Below are 18,289 nucleotides of genomic sequence, written 5' to 3'. Positions count from 1 at the left end.
TGTACAAAACTCAAAAAGGATCCTTCAATATTTAAAAAACCGATAGACACTTGAAAAAAGCAGAGCATAATTCAGTCAATCTAAATGGGTATAAGATTGTTAAAACAAGACAAGAGTACAGGCTCTTGCACACCCAGTTACCTAACAATCAAAAAAACCAATAGACTTGCAGGCTTATGCACCTTTTGTGTGGAACCATATTAGTTCTGATTCCACCATGATTACAACTACACAGAAATTTCAGCAAACAATAATTCCCACCAAAATTAACAGAATACCAAACATTGATACAAAAATCATCAACTAGGGCTTCTTGCCACCATAATATATCATTTACAAAGCAACAACTACAAGGGTGAAACCCACGTTTTTAACAGCAAATACTATTTTTTTGACAAGTAGCACACCAGATGGAGATTCATAGCATGAAATTATCATCTGACCCGTAATGCTGCAGGCGCACCACCTGGTGAGCAATTTGGGTTTGGAGACCGACAAGTTGCACCTGGACCAACGTTGTTTGAAAACTTGTGACGCATTCGGTAGTCAGAGATTTTATTCATAGCAAAAGGACCACTACTCCCACTATTTGATCCTGATAATGAGACTTCGTCTGCACCAACACTAGAACTTTGTAAGGGTTCTAATGTCTCGACTACATCACTCATTAGCGGCCTTGCTTTGGGATTTTGACTCAAACAGTAGTAAGCCAGACTACATGCTTTCTGTGCTGCCCTCACTGAATATTGATTTTCCAATCTTGGATCGATTATTTGTAGGAGCTTTCGCTTATCATTGAGCTTTGGACGTGCCCAATCTACCAAGCTTTGTTCCTTACCCGGTCTGGTTTTGTCAACGGACTTCCTTCCTGTTAAAAGCTCCAAAAGAACAACCCCGAAGCTATATACATCACTCCTAGCTGTTAGGTGACCTGACCAATTTCAAATATGCCAAATTTAGATGTGCATCCATTCATACTAAAACATATGCACAAGAGAGCACAGGCACCATGAGAGCCATAATAACTATGTTATCCGACATGCTTAATGGGTACATGTAAACAAACATATCCAGCTTGAACTGTAAACTATGTGACAGTACAATGTAAAAATGCTTATTGTTTAGCACAAAACATATACTAGGAAAGACCATGGAACAGGAAATTGATTTGAAAATTAAATTTGAGGAAATCATATTTTATTTTAAGAACTCTTTTAGTCATGTTAACAAAACAACTTGCAAGATTAAAGGACTGGAAACAAAAAATGGGATTGACCTGTAAAGAGATAGAAACATTCGATACTAGAAATTTAATCAATCTTATTATGGTCTATGTACTGTCAGTTAGTCACGTAATATAGGAAGGAATTACTTCAAATTTATTAATATGCATTGGCCTCCATCTGATCACAACCCACAATGAATAAGACCAACTTCATGGTACCCATACTTTCAGACATTTTTTTTCATTTATTTCCAAATTGAGCATGTTTGGAACACTGAGATCATACCAGTCATTACATATTCTGGGGCAGCATAACCGTATGTACCCATGACTCGGGTGGATACATGGGTTTCATCGCCTTGAGGCCCTGCTTTAGCCAACCCAAAATCAGAAAGCTTGGCTGTATAGTCCTGTAGAGCCAAAAGCAACAGAGAGTAAGTAAAAGAAATATAAAAAAATACTTGGTTTCACAGCCCTAAACTTCAATATACCAGAAACTTACAGAGTCCAACAATATATTAGACGTCTTGAAGTCACGATAGATTACTGGCCTTTCAGCATTATGGAGAAAAGCAAGTCCTTTGGCAGCACCAAGTGCAATCATCATTCTTGTAGCCCATGTTAAAGGAACAGTTGCCTCTGGAAACCTCAGGAAAGTTCATATCAATGAGTTGAAATTTGAAAAAACACAACAAGAAACTAGAAAAACTTTTAGTTTCATAACTAGTACTAGAACAATAATCATCTCTAGATTAGAAAGAAATCACACAAATTTCAACACTTGAATTAGAAACTTCAGAAACATTGTTGTGCATAATCAATTTATAGCATGTTTGACCGGCGGCACGGAACAAGTGCAACCAAAAGCCACTTAGGAGAAATTCTTGCTAATTCTGTCTCATGAAACATTACCTTAAAATTTATCATGTTAAAACACTCATGAAACAACACCAGTTACAATACATTTCAATTGGATTGGTCATTCATTAATGCATTACTCTTCTCAAAAGTCAAACACCTAAGAATCAGTGCTGTCAATCTCAAATTGCAGAAAGTAGTAGTTTGTTCAAATTCCCCTACACTGCAGTGCTAATATAGCAATTATTTGACAATAGTTTTTTGTTAAAATTCCACTGCATTTTACCACTACTCGACAACACAGCTACAAACACTTCATTACTCAGATCCAAATCCATTCAATTCAATTCCTAACAAATTCTCAAAAATCATTAAACAAAACAAAAGAAAATCAAGCATACTTCGGAACAGATGATTCTCCAAACTTCCTCGAAACATAAACTCATAAACAAGCAGTCTATGATCATCCTCACAGCAATAACCAATCAACTTCACAAGATTCGGATGCCTTAACTGCCCAAGAAAATTCACTTCCGTCTACACCAAACAAACAAAAATTCAACAAAATTTCACAAAATCACAACAACAAAAATTCACAAAATCACAAAAACTTACAAGCCACTCTCTATGTCCTTGAAGACCTTCTTTATTCAAAACCTTAACCGCAACGGGAAGCGATTTAAGTCCAACTCTAACATTCTCATCAATGTAGCCTTTATAAACAGTACCAAACCCTCCTTCACCAAGAATATAATCAGCACGAAAGCTTTTCGTTATAGTTTCAAGCTCATAGAGCGTGAAAGCTATAACATGAGTGTATAAAAGCGTATTGTTATTGTTCGCGTTGTTCCACCGCGGCGTTGAACAAGTCTCGCTTAGATCTGATGCAGAATCGGTTAGATGATGACGTAGACTGCTGTTTTTCCTCTCGCCGGTGCCGGAAAGGGAGGTTTGGTTTCTAGCTCCGGTAGGTGGATGCTGAACTGTGTAACAGAAAACAATGTGAGTTAGTTAGAGTTAGTTACAGCAATGAAACTCATTGAATTTGATTTGAATTTGAATTTGAGTTTGAGTTTGAATTTGAATTTGATGATGGAGTAGATAGATCTGAGACCTTGAGCATTGGAAACGACGGCGGATTCTTCTCTAGTACCGCAGTTGCCCATTCATTCAGGAGGAGGAGGAGGAGGAGGAGGATGAAACGACGTCGGAGGAGGAGGAGTGGTTGAAGTGGAGGGGATGATGTTGTTGGTATGCACGAGGATCACAGATTTTCATTCTTTCTTTACTCACTTCTTTGCCTTTTTCTTCTTTCTTTTCCAGTAATTCTTTTCAGCTCACTCACTCACACTTTAATAAGTAGTAGTATTTAACTGCTTTGCGGAATCAGTAATGATATTTTGACATCCATTTGATGACAACTTTGTTGACAATCTTGTTTTTCTCGCTTTTTATTGGTCAAAAACAATGGAGAGAGAAAAAGGAAGAGAGATGATAACAACATCATGTGAGTATGAGAGAGAAAGTTGTCCAAAAGTTGTCAAAAATTGATTGTCAAAATATCATTTCTCTTGCGGAATTGGTCCTCTTATTTTAAAATTTGACTATGTTATTTTAACCGTTAAATATCTCGTCGAAGATATTTATGGTATGAAAATAAGTAGATCAAAATTGCAATTAGTCCATATATATATTATTAATTTTTTACGACTTTTTTTCCTTCATTATTCGTTTGTATAACACTAGAGAAATGATGTTGTAAAACCATTTTGTGAAACTTTTGAACAATTTTTATCGCGATTTATTTTTCTCTCTCAAGTGTTTTTGACAAGTAAAAAAGGAGAAGAAGAATAATGTTGTTGTAAAAGTTAATTGCAATATGGTTGTATAAATATCATTACTCTATGCACTACATGTCCGTTTGAATAGACTTATTTTTGAGCTTATAAAAAATAATTTATACAAATAAATGAGTTTTTATGTTAACTCATATGTGTTCAATAACAAAATTGTATTTTCATAAACTATATCGACAACTTATGAATGATGCAAAAAAAAAAAGAAAACTTATTGTTTTGCATAAACTCAAAAATATGTTAATCGAAAATGGTCTCAATAAAAAGTCATTAAATTAAGATGTAATTCATATGTCTTCATGAACATATTTCAATTGATAGAAATACTGTATTATGCATGCATGTTCAGAGTTTGAACCCCGGATTTACGTCTTATTCACCTTAAAATGAAACTATTCATTTTTTATAGGGAAAGGTGAAATTATTCATTTGCAAATTGCACCAACGATCTAACATTGTAAATTTTTCACCATCAATAAACTATAAGTGTTGGATAATGATGTTCATTTAATTTTAATCAAATCTAACTCAAAAGGCATACAAAGAGTGGCATGCAATTAGTTGTAGGTGTAGTACCTCAAAATTAATTTTATATGATATGATAACGGTTTTATTAACATGTGTTATGAGAGCAGTTGTCGAGTTCATAAAAAAAAAAACATTTTTTTTAAGGAGAAAACATTTGTCAAAGTTTTTTATTTAAAATGCGTTGAAAAACCTGAAGCCAAAAATAGCAGTGTCTAGTTTGACTTGCCTTTATTCAAGTGTCATCGTAGAAAAATACATCAACTTTTGTTAACTTAATTGTTTCTGAATCTATTGTGTTGCGGGCTAAAAATTCTCTCCAAGAATAGATGTATATGCAAAAAGCAAGGCAACCGAGTCAAGGTACACATCAACAAACTTTGTGGGAAAAACCTCCGTCTCTCATGGTGAAATATAATGTGGATTGTGCACTCTTTAACAACAACACTATTACGGGTCTTGGCTTATGCTTCAGAGACTCCTCCGGAGAGTTGTTGTTAGGCTTCTCGAACTATTCTTATTTCAATCCTACTCCTCCAGAAGCTGAAGCGCTAGGCTTATTTGAGGCTATAAACATTGCTATTAATTGCCACATGTCAACTGTTATCTTTGAGTCCGACAGTAGGTTACTTGTTGATACTATTAATTCCAACTCTACTCCAAACAATGAGTTCGGAGATATTATTTCTAGATGTAAGGATCTACTATCATCTCGCAATAATTTTATTGCGAGCTATGTCAGGAGGCAAGCAAATATGGTAGCTCATAACATAGCTAGAGCTTCCTTATCTCACCCTAACCCTCATATTTTTCATGAAGTACCATCTACATTGTACCCGTTATTCTTTAATGAAATGAATTAGTTCTGTCTTTGCTAAAAAAAAATTGTCTCTTATGTTTAAAATCGGATGAAGTATTAAAAATTGTGGTAGAATTAATGTGTATATTTTTTGTGTAATTATAATTAAATCATCTTTTATGTATATATTTATCTAATTTACTTTTCCTATTTTAAAACAAACCAATAATATTAATTTGAAAGATAACATATATTTACACTTTTTTTTTTACTACAAGATGCTTATAATTAGAGATGGAAGTAATTGTTAACAATTTTGGTTGAGAGTAAAAATCATAAATGGTTTGAATCTCGATAAAGAGAATGTCCATATTCAATGTTTGATACGCGTAGAAAGGAAAAAGAAAAGTTTTTAAAAAAAAAAAAGTATAAGAAGTTTTTTTTATATAGTCTACGTGTTGCACGTGACATCCACCATTATTTTGCAACTTAACTTAAATACTACATTATTATTAAAAAAATAATGCAAGATTAGAGAAAAAAAAATGGTGTTAAATAATAATTTTGTCAATCGTAGTTGTACCCTCGTAAATTAGTTTTACCTTTTGACGGTATACATTAGCTACATAGGACGTCTTTAAACTATGCCTTTTTTTATGAATAGAAGCAAAGGTTAATTCATTTCACATGTGATCAACTTGTGATTAAGGACCAGAGGTACACAGGTACATTAAAGATACCGTGGGAACTAATATAAGACAAGGATGCTTTAGTTAGATGATGAGAAATCTAACTTATTGACTTGCTCCTAAAGAATACAACTTTAAAATTAGAATATGTATGTAAAATGGACATTGAGTAATTATTTCCCCAGTTCCACTGGTTCTTTAATGGTAATAAATAGATTTGTAAATGTTAGAGAGCTTTAAAGTATTAGTCTTAAATTGAGATATTTTTATCAGAAAAAAAGAAAGTTGATAGCCTCCACTACTGTCCACTGACATTTGAAAAGGTCATACTCATAATGTATGCAAATTTTAGTGACTGAGATACCGATATAGCTTATGCCTCAAGTACCATAAATTTGCAGGGAGGCCAAACTATTAGGGCATGTAAGAATTGTCCAGCATCATCTCTAAAACAAAGACCTACTGCCATAATGGATGATGCTAGCGTAGCAATTCTATAATAAACTATGATTGTCTATTTCTTTTTTTACAATAGTATGTTCCTAGTTGTATTTTGGACCGACATAAGTTTTAATATATAATTACTAAATTTGCTTCTTTAAAATTAAGGGTACTTGTTATTTAAAAAAAAAAAATCACTGAACAAGTTTAATTAGATTAACCATACCAATAGAGGTTAAGTTTAGTAAAAGAGGGTCGATTTCTACAATGTGATGAACCAATATTTGAATCTGGATCAAGAGAAGTGTCATCCAAAAAATGATGAGATCGTTTAAAGTTGAAAATAGGTGGTTGGAAGAAGAAACCATAGAAAGTGGTTTTCACGGGATGGACGAGTAGAGAAGGTGACATGGTAATGGCAAGGTTGGAGGGTTGTGCGAGGGAGTTAGACCATCTGCAACAGAGCACTCCACTTTGGGTGCTTAAGTGGGCCATGCATGTACACATCATCTATTTTTTTAATTTTCAATGATATTACTTAATAAGCACTCAATCTCTCCAACTCAGCACCTTAGAAAAAAGTTAATAAATAGATCCTATTAATAACTCAATGTCATTGTATTTCAAAAAAGTTTATTCGTTTGTGTACAATTTATTACATATGCCTCACAAAAATTAAAGAGAGAGAGGGTACTTTTATAGTCACCCTTCTCTATAAGCACCAACCATTTTCTCTCCACAATGAGGGTGCTTATTAATTACGGTGCTAAATAGGTGAAGCACCCACCATTGTGGATGCTCTAAGGGGGAGCTAACATCAAGTCACAATTTAAGGGATGGAAGGGTAAAATTTTCATTTGAAAGATGTGATTTTATAAGAAAAAACGAGGGTAAAAGTAGCTCTCTACTAGCATTTTAAAAAATAGGCCTATTTTTTTTTTTTTTTTGCAGTGTAGTCTTTATAATAACCTATAAAATCAATGTAGTTCTACCCTATAGGTAAGAGAGTTAATTTTCTACACTAGTATAGTTTTATAATAACCTATAAAATCAATGTATTTCTACACTATGGTTAAGAGAGTCAATTTTTTCCTCCAAAAGAAAAAAAAAGTGTTAAATTGATAACTTGTAAAGTCTGATTGAATCCAGCATGATGATTACCACCGGCAACTAAATCAATATAATAACTATGGGCTCTTTTGGTACACAAGATGAAGGACATCAAAAACAAGCTAACAAAGAGAAAAGAAACGAAAACAGCTAAACCAAACTACCCTTTAAGATAACCATGGGCAACGTATAAATTCATGGTCCACCTAGTTGCTATTAAGATGCTATTATGTTCACATAATGATGATCAAATGCAACAACAAATTCATACTCCAAGCAAAACCACACATTCAATCCACTTAGCATCAAGTATCAACCAGATGTTTACTCATACAATATGAACAAGAAAATTTTGCTTTCTCAGCTAACAAGTAGTCAATTACAATCAGTAGTCAATTTAATGCAGACTAATATGAATATCACTTACTCGATATATTATATGAAAACCAAAGTAAAACTACTCATTAAAATATTGTTAGGGTTGACCAAGTTTATCACGAATCTGTCCATATCATGCCAGCAAAGTTTTGTATTGAACTGGATCAAAATGCTTTGGGACTCAAATTTATTAGGCCAACTCATATTTTATGGGTCCGACTTTTGTCATAATAAAAACCATTTACGTAAACAAATGGAAGCTTTTTTTTCCACTGCTATATGATTATTTAAAAATGTGAGTAAATTCAGAGGGTTGTAGTTTTTAAAAAACAGTAGAAAATAAAAGTAGCTCTAAAAAAAAGACTAGCACATATTATATTTGTGTCCTTCGATTGTATATTTCCGAAAAAACAACTAGTTGCTGAGATGGGTAAAGCTGAGCCCATTTTACGTACGATGAAGCTCAGCCAATTACACACCACTAGTTGCTATATGGTGTAAAACCACTTTGTGAAATAATCCTTTTAATTGAGTATCGCCGTCTCCCCAAACATGACATTAATGCAAATATATATAGGGATGGGATGGCAACAAAACCGGTACCTGCGGACTTTGTGAAATAATCCTTTTAATTGACTATCGCCATTAATGCAAATATAGGGATATGCAAAGAGGCATGACAACAAAACTGGTACCTGCAGGCCGCGGGTATCCGTCCAAACTGACGGGTTTTTTCCGCTTTGACTGAGTTTGAGTATGGATTGAGTTTTACTCGATTTTAAAACGCTGGTACGAGACGAGTAACATGGATATATGTACCTATCTCAATACTCAAACCATCTCTCATATGACTTTGACTTCTTATAGTTCTCTCTAATCCTTACATATCTCACACTCTCGATCTCTCTCTCTTCTCCATCACCATAAACATCGATCGTCTTCTCTTTGCTGGATAATGCATTACAACACTGCGTTCGAAACTGAAAAATAATTTTTTTTAATTACAACAATTGTCCACTACTAGGATGAGGATGAGGCGGAGATACCCGAACGAGTCGAGGGTGGGGATGTAATTCGATTTCTTATTCCCATTGGGCATGGATAGAATAATGAGTTAGTACATGAGAGTAGAGTATAGGGCCAGAAAATGTAAAACTCATCTCCACTCCACCTTATTACCATGTCTAGACGTAAATGAATATTCATGAACACATACTTTGAGGAGCACACATATATTTACATATATCTATGAATCGTTTTTTAATCGATTTTTGTAAAGAAAAACTTTTTTAGTTTGTTGTAATTAACTAGTAAAATTTAACAATTCATCACTTTCGTTCCCTTATCAACTTAAGAATAAAAGTTCATAGCATTCTTTTTATTCTTTTTACCAAAACATAATAAAATATATACATTTCATTTCTAACTAAAACAAAATTCATCACATTAAACAAAAACTTACATAGCATATAGGTTTTTTCTCCACCGAATTTGAAAGGTTAACTTATATATTTAACAATGATATTTAAATAACTTACTTAATTCATTAACGGATAAAGAAATCCGTAGACACAAATTTCACTAATTCTACATCCGCATCCAATACAGATCGACTGTATCCATTACGAATCAGGTAGAAATATCTGTTTATTTTATCTGTGAATAACTATTAGGGTATTGGCCTAGTGTCGTGATGAATTTTTTTTCTGCGGATATCCATTTTCAAAATTTAAGTTTTCTTCTTCTGCATGTAAAAAAGGAATAAATCAATCAATCTAATTTCGGGAGGCTTCATAAAGTGTTTCCTTAGGAGTTAAACTTCCATTTGTCCATATTTCGAAAAAGAGTATCTCTTGTTTCTCATTACCACTAACATAAGAATGAATATTATGATTTGCATTTCTAACAAGCATGAATAATGCATCTATAGTATAACTTCCATCTTGAATGGTTTTTAGTGTTTTTATACGATATCAACGCTTCCTCTCAATTTGTAATTCAACAGACAAATTAATACGTTATGTTAGGTTAGCTATATGTTGTGTATTATCAACGATTTCCACCGAAGGTGGTAAAATAATGTCTTGAGCAGTTACATATCCAGGACCTTTGAAACAAATAGATGCGTCTCAAATTCCATACATATTACTTTTCAATACAATTTCTTTCAAATTCATTAAAATTTCATGTATTGATTCTTGAGTACCTACTATGGTAAAATATTCATGTGGTATTTTCTCAGATTTTGCACGTGTGAAACATGTTCCCTCTATTTCTCCAAGCAAAATTCTTCGCATTGCAATGCTTATTGTACCTGCTTGACCTTTCATAAGTGGAGACAAAATAAAGCATCCATAATAAAGACACTTACTATCCACCCTTGATTCAACACACTATTATTGTAATGTCCGAGTAGATATTTAACTTTTTCTCAAATAATAGTGATATGTTTTTATGAAACTCTTGAATTAATTGTTTATTTCTCTTGAAATCTCTTTCTTTAATGTTTATTCTTTTAGTTTTACACACGTCTTTTTTTAGAAGCCCTACATCCATTATGTGGCATAGGGTTACATCTCGTATAATTTTACGAACAAATTACCATAATTTGACCTCGCCTGTGGGTCAATCAACATTTTTCACAAATTTTACGAACAAAGGCTCCTACTTTCATATTTTTATTTTTTTGAAGAAGCAAAAATGGAATTTATTAAAATCACAATGAGTCCTGACCAGCACAAGGAGTGCTAGGGTAGGAGTCATAAAGTAGGAAAATACAAATACAAATGATAGATGGGGAACACCGAAATGTAAACACATACATCCGTGCGTCAAAGATAAAATCTAAAGACCTCAGGAAACACCACCTAACATTAAAGACACCAAAATCAAAGACAACCCTCCGCACAACAACATAAACAAAAGTTGTACCAAATCCCTCAAATATCATCACTAGCTGCCACAAAATCCGAAACTAGATTATCCACGCCTACCACATCCATACCAACACGCAAAAACCACACCTCCCACAAAACCCCCAACCATCACGCAAGTAGCTATCTCCATCACACCACGCAAACACCAATAACCTCGCTAACCCTCCCGTTGGCCACCACCACCACACCCTACAAAACCACCACCACACCCACAACCCGTTTCTTCTCACCACCAATCCACCAAAACAGCATCACAACATCACCTCCTCCCACCACCTAACCCGTGAATTACATCACCACCATCACCGTCTCACCACCAAACCCATGCCTACAACACACCATCACTTCCTCCACGTTAATCCTTATCAAATCGGACGAACCCAGACCGAAAACCACGGAGAAACACAGAACAATCAAGAGCGGAACACCACCTCTGGCCCACTCGTGAACCACCACAAAAACGACCACAAAAACACCTCAAAAAGCCTCCTTTCACAACCATCATCTCTGCCGCCGCCGATGCTCTAACCACCTCTGTTACGCTACTACATCACCTCCTCAACACCACATGACCACCACCCCATAACAACATCTCGCCGGCGCAACAACCTCACCACATAACCACCACTGATCCACCACACAACCACCACCTCTCGCCAGCACAACAACCACCATGATTGCAAGGCGAGGCCAAAATGTAACCCACTAAACTAACACAGAAGCACCCATATCAAAACAGATCTGAACGAGGCTGGAAAGGATCCACGGAAGCAACAGATGGGATGAAGAGCACCACCACAACCGCCTTGAAACCACCACAACTTCAAAAGGAAAATACAGATCTACGATGAACCCTGTCGCGCCGGCTATGATATGGGAAAACTCATGTCGTCGGCGCAACCATTTGAAAAACAGAGCCACCACGAACCCAGTCTTCCGACGAAATCACCGCCGAGAGAACAAGATCGGAGGTGATGCGGATGGACGTTCCATCTTCGCACCACCAGCCAACATCGTTACATCAAAACAGAAGGTTTTGGAAAAGAAGGGGCGACGGCAGAGATAAGAAAGTTAGCGAGGGTTCAGAGCGATTTTTAATGTTTCACGATAATATGATTTGTTACTTTCATATTTTTAATTTAACTCCTTAACTAAAATTTAATGTCAAATCTATATATTGGAAGAAAATAAGTTTTCCTTACATTTTTAACTTATAATTGTGTCTCCTAAATAACATGTTAAAGTTAACAAATAGTCTAATTAAATTAAGTGACTTGTACTTCCATTTTTTCCTTTACCGGTCGTATACATTAAGTACGTCCAATTTTTTTTTTAACATAACTTTTTTTTTCTTTCTTTCTTCAAGTGATATTATTAATAGAAAAAAGTTTTCCAAGTGATATTATTAATAAAAAAAAGTCAAACGGCATGAATCAACTCCTATAGCTCACTGTTGACTTAGGTTGTCTATATTAAAATTTGATGGTTAGCAAATAAGACTAGCACAAAATATATTTAACTAAATCCAATAATAAATAGAAAAAGTCTTCAAAATAATATATTTGTAAAGAATATGGAATGCAATTTTTATTTCGTATTGTGCAAGGTGCGTGCATGAGAGCATCACATCGTTTTGTCATGCTTCTAGTTTTTTAAAGAATAAAAGAGAGGCATGAGAAGTTAGGAATATTTACATGTCACGATGGGTAACAATATATAGCATATTCGAATATTCATTATTGTATTTATATCGACATCTACATTCCAAAAACAAAAACTTGTAGCACAAACTATAAAGTAAAAAAAAACTTGTAGCACAAACTATAAAGTAAAAAAAAAAAACTTGTAGCACAATCCAACTCGAGTAAAAAAAAAAAAAGAAAGAAAGCAAAATCCAAATTTAATAAAAAAAATTTACTAAGTTAATAATAATAATATATCTTAATTCATATTTTATTTATTTTGTCACTATACATCTTTTACAAATTTCAATTATTTAAGAAAAAAATAACAAACTATATGAGTGACTTTTTTTTCTTTCTGACGAATATATGAGTGAGACATCAAATATAGTTTAAATTATTTTTAAAATTAAAATGATTAAAAAAAGAAAAATTTGTGACTCATAGTTCCCTTTTTTTCTCCGTCTCGTGACTCACGATTCTCGTAGCTTCATTCCATTAATAAATTTTCAAAAAAAATATCTGATTCTGTCAAAAAAAAAAAAAATCTGATAATAAAAAAATAAAATATCGTGTCCAATAAACAAGCCAAAAAAACGGTATTTATATCCAACGAACCAACCAAACCAAACACAACACAATTCAACAGGTTAAGGTTTTGGTCGTGTTAGGTTACCTCTGTGACATTTGTGTAACAGTTAGTTGCGCCTCTCTCACAACATCGTTAGGTTAGTTATTTCTGAGATTTCTATGCTTCTTCAATTTAGTTATTTATTTTATTTAATCTCAGATTTAAGATCCAAATTAACCTGTTTAGTTTAATTTAATTTAATTTAATTATATGCATAGATATTATCAATGATGAGGTTTGTTGTTGATTTATGGTTTTGTGATTGAATCAGAATCTGTTATAAACAAAGATGGGTAGCACTGATTTTTCATGGAAACTACCGGATCACCCTAAGCTACCAAAGGGAAAGACAGTTGCTGTTATTGTTTTGGATGGTTGGGGTGAAGCTAATGCTAATGAATACAATTGTATTCACAACGCTGAAACACCCACCATGGATTCCCTTAAACAGGTATATTAGTAATCTTTTTTTTGGATTCAATATGGTTAGATCTATTGCTGTTTTAGGTTTTTGTTGAAAGTGAAATTGTTTTGTTATGTTGTAGGGTGCTCCTGAACATTGGAGATTGGTTAGGGCTCATGGTAAAGCAGTAGGACTTCCAACTGAGGATGATATGGGTAATAGTGAAGTTGGTCACAACGCGCTTGGTGCTGGTCGTATATTTGCTCAAGGGTAAATTTTAATAGCTTATAATTTCGATCTGTTTGGTTTGGTTCCGCATGTATTTTGCTTGCAATACTAGTTAGTAGTAGTAGTAGTAATTATATACTAATCTAAAGGGCCTGTTTGGATAAACAACTTATTTGTAGCTTATAGCACAAGTGCTTATCATGATAATGGATAAGCTAGTTTTACAACAAAAGATAAATTTTATCTGTATATGCTATAAGTTGTTTTAATAAACTACTCCCTCATTAGTTCTCCCAAATAGTCTCACAAAACTTATGCCAGTAGATAAGCTCAAATAAGCCAATCTAAACAGGCAAAAATTATATTCTGTGATAAGTTAAAAATTATATTATATGATAAGTTAATTGTTCATGTTCACGGCTAATTTAGTTTTAGGATGCAACACTATAATCAACAACAGCTGTGTTCTCCTTTTCTTTTTGAAAGTGTTTTTTGATTTATTTATTCACCTATGTCTTGGTAAGTACTTGGTCTTCGATGCGTCATAAATGTAACCGGTGTGGTGCTTCTTGATTTACAATACTGGAAAATATGAACCAATTTTGTTTCTTTCAAACATTTGGATTTGCTGTGCCTATTTTTTTGTTTTTTTTTTTTGTGTCATGGATTGCGTCGCTACCGTTATTGCTATGTCTTGTTCTGTGAACCATCCTTTTTCTTGAATTACTCTAAGAGTTCAGTATATATAAATTTGCACCTCGCTCATGCATAGTTTAGTTTTAGGATTCAAATGAATAGTCAACTTGTTTGTGGCTTTGCCTTACTATGCATGTCAGTTTTCCTAAGGACTCACGTTCTTATGTTTGGGTGATTCTTTCCAAACATTAGGATTGGGTCTTGCACACTTAACATCCTGAAATGTTTCGCTAATTCTTCCGTATTGTATATGCATATTGACTATGCTATAATGTTCCTAGCACATGTGATGATTGGGATGTACTGGTTTGTGTTTGTTTGTTGTAGTGCAAAGCTTGTTGACATTGCTCTAGAAACTGGAAAGATTTTCGAAGGAGATGGTTTCAATTACATAAAGGAAAGTTTTGAAACTGGCACATTGCATCTCATTGGACTGCTGAGTGATGGAGGAGTTCACTCCAGACTTGATCAAGTGCAGGTGATTTGATGTTTTCAAACTTATGTGTCTTTTATGTTTGCATAATTTGTGCCTTCTTTGTTCTAACTAACTATTTTTGTACAGTTGTTGCTTAAAGGAGCTAGCGAGCGAGGTCTTAAGAGAGTCCGTCTCCATATTCTTACTGATGGTCGTGATGTTTTGGATGGCTCAAGTGTGGGTTTTGTGGAAACCCTTGAAAATGATCTTGCAAAATTGCGTGAGAAAGGTATTGATGCACAGATTGCATCAGGTGGAGGTCGCATGAATGTCACAATGGATCGTTATGAGGTATTGCATATCAATTATCCACCATTGCATTTAATATGTTAACAAATTCTACACTTTCTCTTTTTCTTTTCTGTTATTATGTATTCCAGACAGTTTTAATTTCTTTTTAAAAAAGAAAGAATAGTTAACGGCAGTTGTAAATATTTTTTGTAAATTAAACGTAGTTTACTATATGGTGTCTGATTAGGTTCTTAAGTTCAGCTCTGCATCAAGCTTAGTGTTTTATCTTCTAATATTTGTACTTCACATCATTCAAACTTACCTAGTTTCTTTCTTTTACTAATTTTTGTGTTGCCATTAGTCTTATACACTGCCCAATTTTATTGTGTTTATTGAAAATGTGTAAATTGTGTTGCCATTAGTCTTATACACTGGCCAATTTTATTCTGTTTATTGAAAATGCGTGATTTTTTGTTGTATTACCATATTGGCTCGGAAGTTTGATAGAAGGAAAGACAACAATTTTTCTCCCTAAGAAATCATGACTGTTTTAACCGAAGGATTCAAATTATGGTGAAACTGTTATGAAAATATTTGAGTTATTAGATTTCCTTTTTGTGGTTTTGTTTTGTATTCATATTTCTTATTTTTACACCAAATAAATTTTGTTGACTTGATATATCTGTAGATGTGTGTACATATATGTTATATATGAATAATAAAAATGATTTCAAATCAACTTGCAGAATGACTGGGGTGTTGTGAAGCGTGGATGGGATGCTCAAGTTCTTGGTGAAGCACCTCATAAGTTCACAAATGCTCTTGAAGCCATCAAGACATTGAGGGCAGCACCAAAGGCCAATGACCAATATCTGCCTCCTTTTGTTATTGTTGATGAGAGTGGAAAATCTGTTGGTCCTATAGTCGACGGAGATGCTGTTGTTACATTTAACTTCCGGGCAGATCGTATGACTATGCTTGCTAAGGCTCTTGAATATGAAAAATTTGACCACTTTGATAGAGTACGTTTCCCTAAAATCCGTTATGCTGGTATGCTCGAATATGATGGTGAATTGAAGCTTCCAAAACATTACCTTGTTTCTCCACCAGAGATCGACAGGACTTCTGGTGAATATTTAGTCAAAAATGGTGTTCGCACTTTTGCTTGCAGGTGAGTTATCACCTATTTAATCTGTTGGTTTTCTCTTGATATGTAATAGTTTCATGCGAATCACTTATCTCACTAAATGACCATTCTATATGAAACTACTATTTTGACTGTAGTTTTTACGTTGAGCGCTCTGCATTATCTAAAATGTTTGCTTTTGAATGATGGCTATCATAGTCACTAATGAATTTCTTCTTTAACAGTGAGACTGTTAAGTTTGGTCATGTCACATTTTTCTGGAACGGGAACCGGTCTGGATATTTTGATGAGAAACTGGAGGAATATGTTGAGATTCCAAGTGACTCTGGGATAACATTCAATGAGCAACCATTAATGAAGGCTTTGGAGATTGGCGAGAAGGCAAGGGATGCAATTCTTAGCGGTAAATTTGATCAGGTAAGTAAATGGATTATCTTGGATGGTTTTGCGATTGTTTGTCTAATGATAAAACTTTTAGTTAATATCTTATTATTTTCTGTTGTGTAGATACGTGTCAACATACCAAATGGTGACATGGTGGGGCATACAGGTGACATTGAAGCAACAGTTGTGGCTTGTAAGGCAGCCGACAAAGCTGTAAAGGTACGAACTTAATTTTTGAAATTTGCTGGGACATTTCTGTAAATATATATCTTTTGTTAAGTTTTTTGAGCTCTAGCTGAAAATTTGAAATTTTTCAATGTCATTATATTATGTTATGAAATTATGAGTAAAAAACAGTGCTGTATTTAAATATAGCACAATCCTTTCAGTATGTGTTATTGCCTATTAAGTGAAGGCTAAACAGCTACTCCTTGTAATAATACTGTGTATTTATAAATGTACTTGCAGATGATTCTTGACGCAATTGAGCAAGTGGGTGGAATTTATGTTGTGACTGCTGACCATGGTAATGCAGAAGATATGGTCAAGAGGGACAAGGCTGGAAAACCTTTGCTAAAGGATGGAAAAGTCCAGATTCTTACTTCTCATACTCTTGAGCCAGTAAGTTTTACTACCTAACATATAATAGTTCAGACTATGCATTCAGTTCGGGGTCTTTTCTTAACATATACTAGTACATGCGTAGTCATTATTACAGATTACAAGCTCAAATTTAGTTCTAAAAATCTTTTACTTTTGTTTGTTAAGGTGCCAATTGCCATTGGAGGTCCTGGATTGGCTCCTGGTGTCAGATTCCGCAACGATGTTCCCACCGGTGGGTTGGCCAACGTAGCTGCAACTGTGATGAATCTTCATGGATTTGAGGCTCCAAGTGACTATGAGACAACTCTCATAGAAGTAGTTTGATAAATGAGTAACAAATAGATAATGAGTTTTTACAATTTTCAGCAACTTTTAAATAATTTTGAACTTTTCATTCCTCCACACTTGTTTGTGGACTTTTGCTCTTAAATTGCTGTATTAGTCTGCGGTTGACAGAACAATATACTAATTTTGAATGCAGTTTTTTTCTTTTGAACTTTAGTTGTGCTGAATAATAATCAGGCCTAGCATTGTCAATCAAATACTACAAACTTAGAATACTTTTTGGTCAAAAAAAGAATAATATTCTTTTACTTCAGTTATGTTTGGCAACTGGCTGGAATGTCCTTTTTTGTTTTGTTGTCTTTTCATTTGTATGAGGAGACATGTTATTATCTGTTACTACATCTTGATTGATGCTTTGCAAAATTGACATCTTGTTGCTCTAAATAAAAGTCCAAAAATAATGAAACTGTTGATTTGAAATGCTAAATTTGTAGCCATAGAAATGGTTGTCTCTTTCATAAACCAATTGGACTGGATTATACTGCATTCTTCATGCGTGTGATGCTTGGGTACATATCAAAGAGAAGTTTGTCAATATCTTATTATGTTTTTCAATACAATTATAGTACCACCAAAAAGTACATAAAAACTTTTCTAGAATTGAATTTTTGATTCGTTTTTCCAAGAGATAAATATGGGTCATGCTA

General features: G+C 34.0%; 2 protein-coding genes across 2 annotated transcripts; one reads left to right on the top strand and one right to left on the bottom strand.

Annotated features, from left to right (window-relative positions):
• On the bottom strand, positions 1 to 3,407 carry LOC146908443 (Protein kinase superfamily protein). The gene is made up of 6 exons (XM_085727546.1): positions 3,198 to 3,407; positions 2,699 to 3,066; positions 2,485 to 2,620; positions 1,728 to 1,864; positions 1,512 to 1,635; positions 1 to 931 (listed from the first exon to the last, which is right to left on the bottom strand). The coding sequence occupies exons 1-6, from the start codon at positions 3,247 to 3,249 to the stop codon at positions 435 to 437; spliced, it is 1,314 nt and encodes a 437-aa protein (XP_085583672.1). The 5' UTR covers positions 3,250 to 3,407; the 3' UTR covers positions 1 to 434.
• Positions 3,408 to 13,131: 9,724 nt separating this feature from the next.
• LOC146908442 (2,3-bisphosphoglycerate-independent phosphoglycerate mutase) lies at positions 13,132 to 17,793 on the top strand. The gene is made up of 10 exons (XM_085727545.1): positions 13,132 to 13,227; positions 13,402 to 13,581; positions 13,676 to 13,803; positions 14,785 to 14,935; positions 15,020 to 15,223; positions 15,910 to 16,334; positions 16,535 to 16,727; positions 16,818 to 16,913; positions 17,163 to 17,315; positions 17,463 to 17,793. The coding sequence occupies exons 2-10, from the start codon at positions 13,420 to 13,422 to the stop codon at positions 17,619 to 17,621; spliced, it is 1,671 nt and encodes a 556-aa protein (XP_085583671.1). The 5' UTR covers positions 13,132 to 13,227; positions 13,402 to 13,419; the 3' UTR covers positions 17,622 to 17,793.
• The last annotated feature ends 496 nt before the right edge of the window (positions 17,794 to 18,289 follow it).

Source organism: Medicago sativa, chromosome 7, assembly GCF_051527215.1.
Source record: "Medicago sativa cultivar Bolivia chromosome 7, Bolivia_mono, whole genome shotgun sequence".
In the NCBI taxonomy this organism is placed as follows: Eukaryota; Viridiplantae; Streptophyta; class Magnoliopsida; order Fabales; family Fabaceae; genus Medicago; species Medicago sativa.
This window is presented reverse-complemented; position numbering and strand designations above follow the sequence as displayed.

Coding starts and splice junctions, on each gene's coding strand:
- LOC146908443 (XM_085727546.1), bottom strand. CDS start 3,249: ATGGGCAACTGCGGTACTAGAGAAGAATCCGCCGTCGTTTCCAATGCT. Junction 3,067..3,197: donor CGTCGTTTCCAATGCTCAAG/GTCTCAGATCTA, acceptor TCTGTTACACAG/TTCAGCATCCACCTACCGGA. Junction 2,621..2,698: donor AAGGACATAGAGAGTGGCTT/GTAAGTTTTTGT, acceptor TGTTTGGTGTAG/ACGGAAGTGAATTTTCTTGG.
- LOC146908442 (XM_085727545.1), top strand. CDS start 13,420: ATGGGTAGCACTGATTTTTCATGGAAACTACCGGATCACCCTAAGCTA. Junction 14,936..15,019: donor CCAGACTTGATCAAGTGCAG/GTGATTTGATGT, acceptor ATTTTTGTACAG/TTGTTGCTTAAAGGAGCTAG. Junction 16,914..17,162: donor CAGCCGACAAAGCTGTAAAG/GTACGAACTTAA, acceptor ATGTACTTGCAG/ATGATTCTTGACGCAATTGA.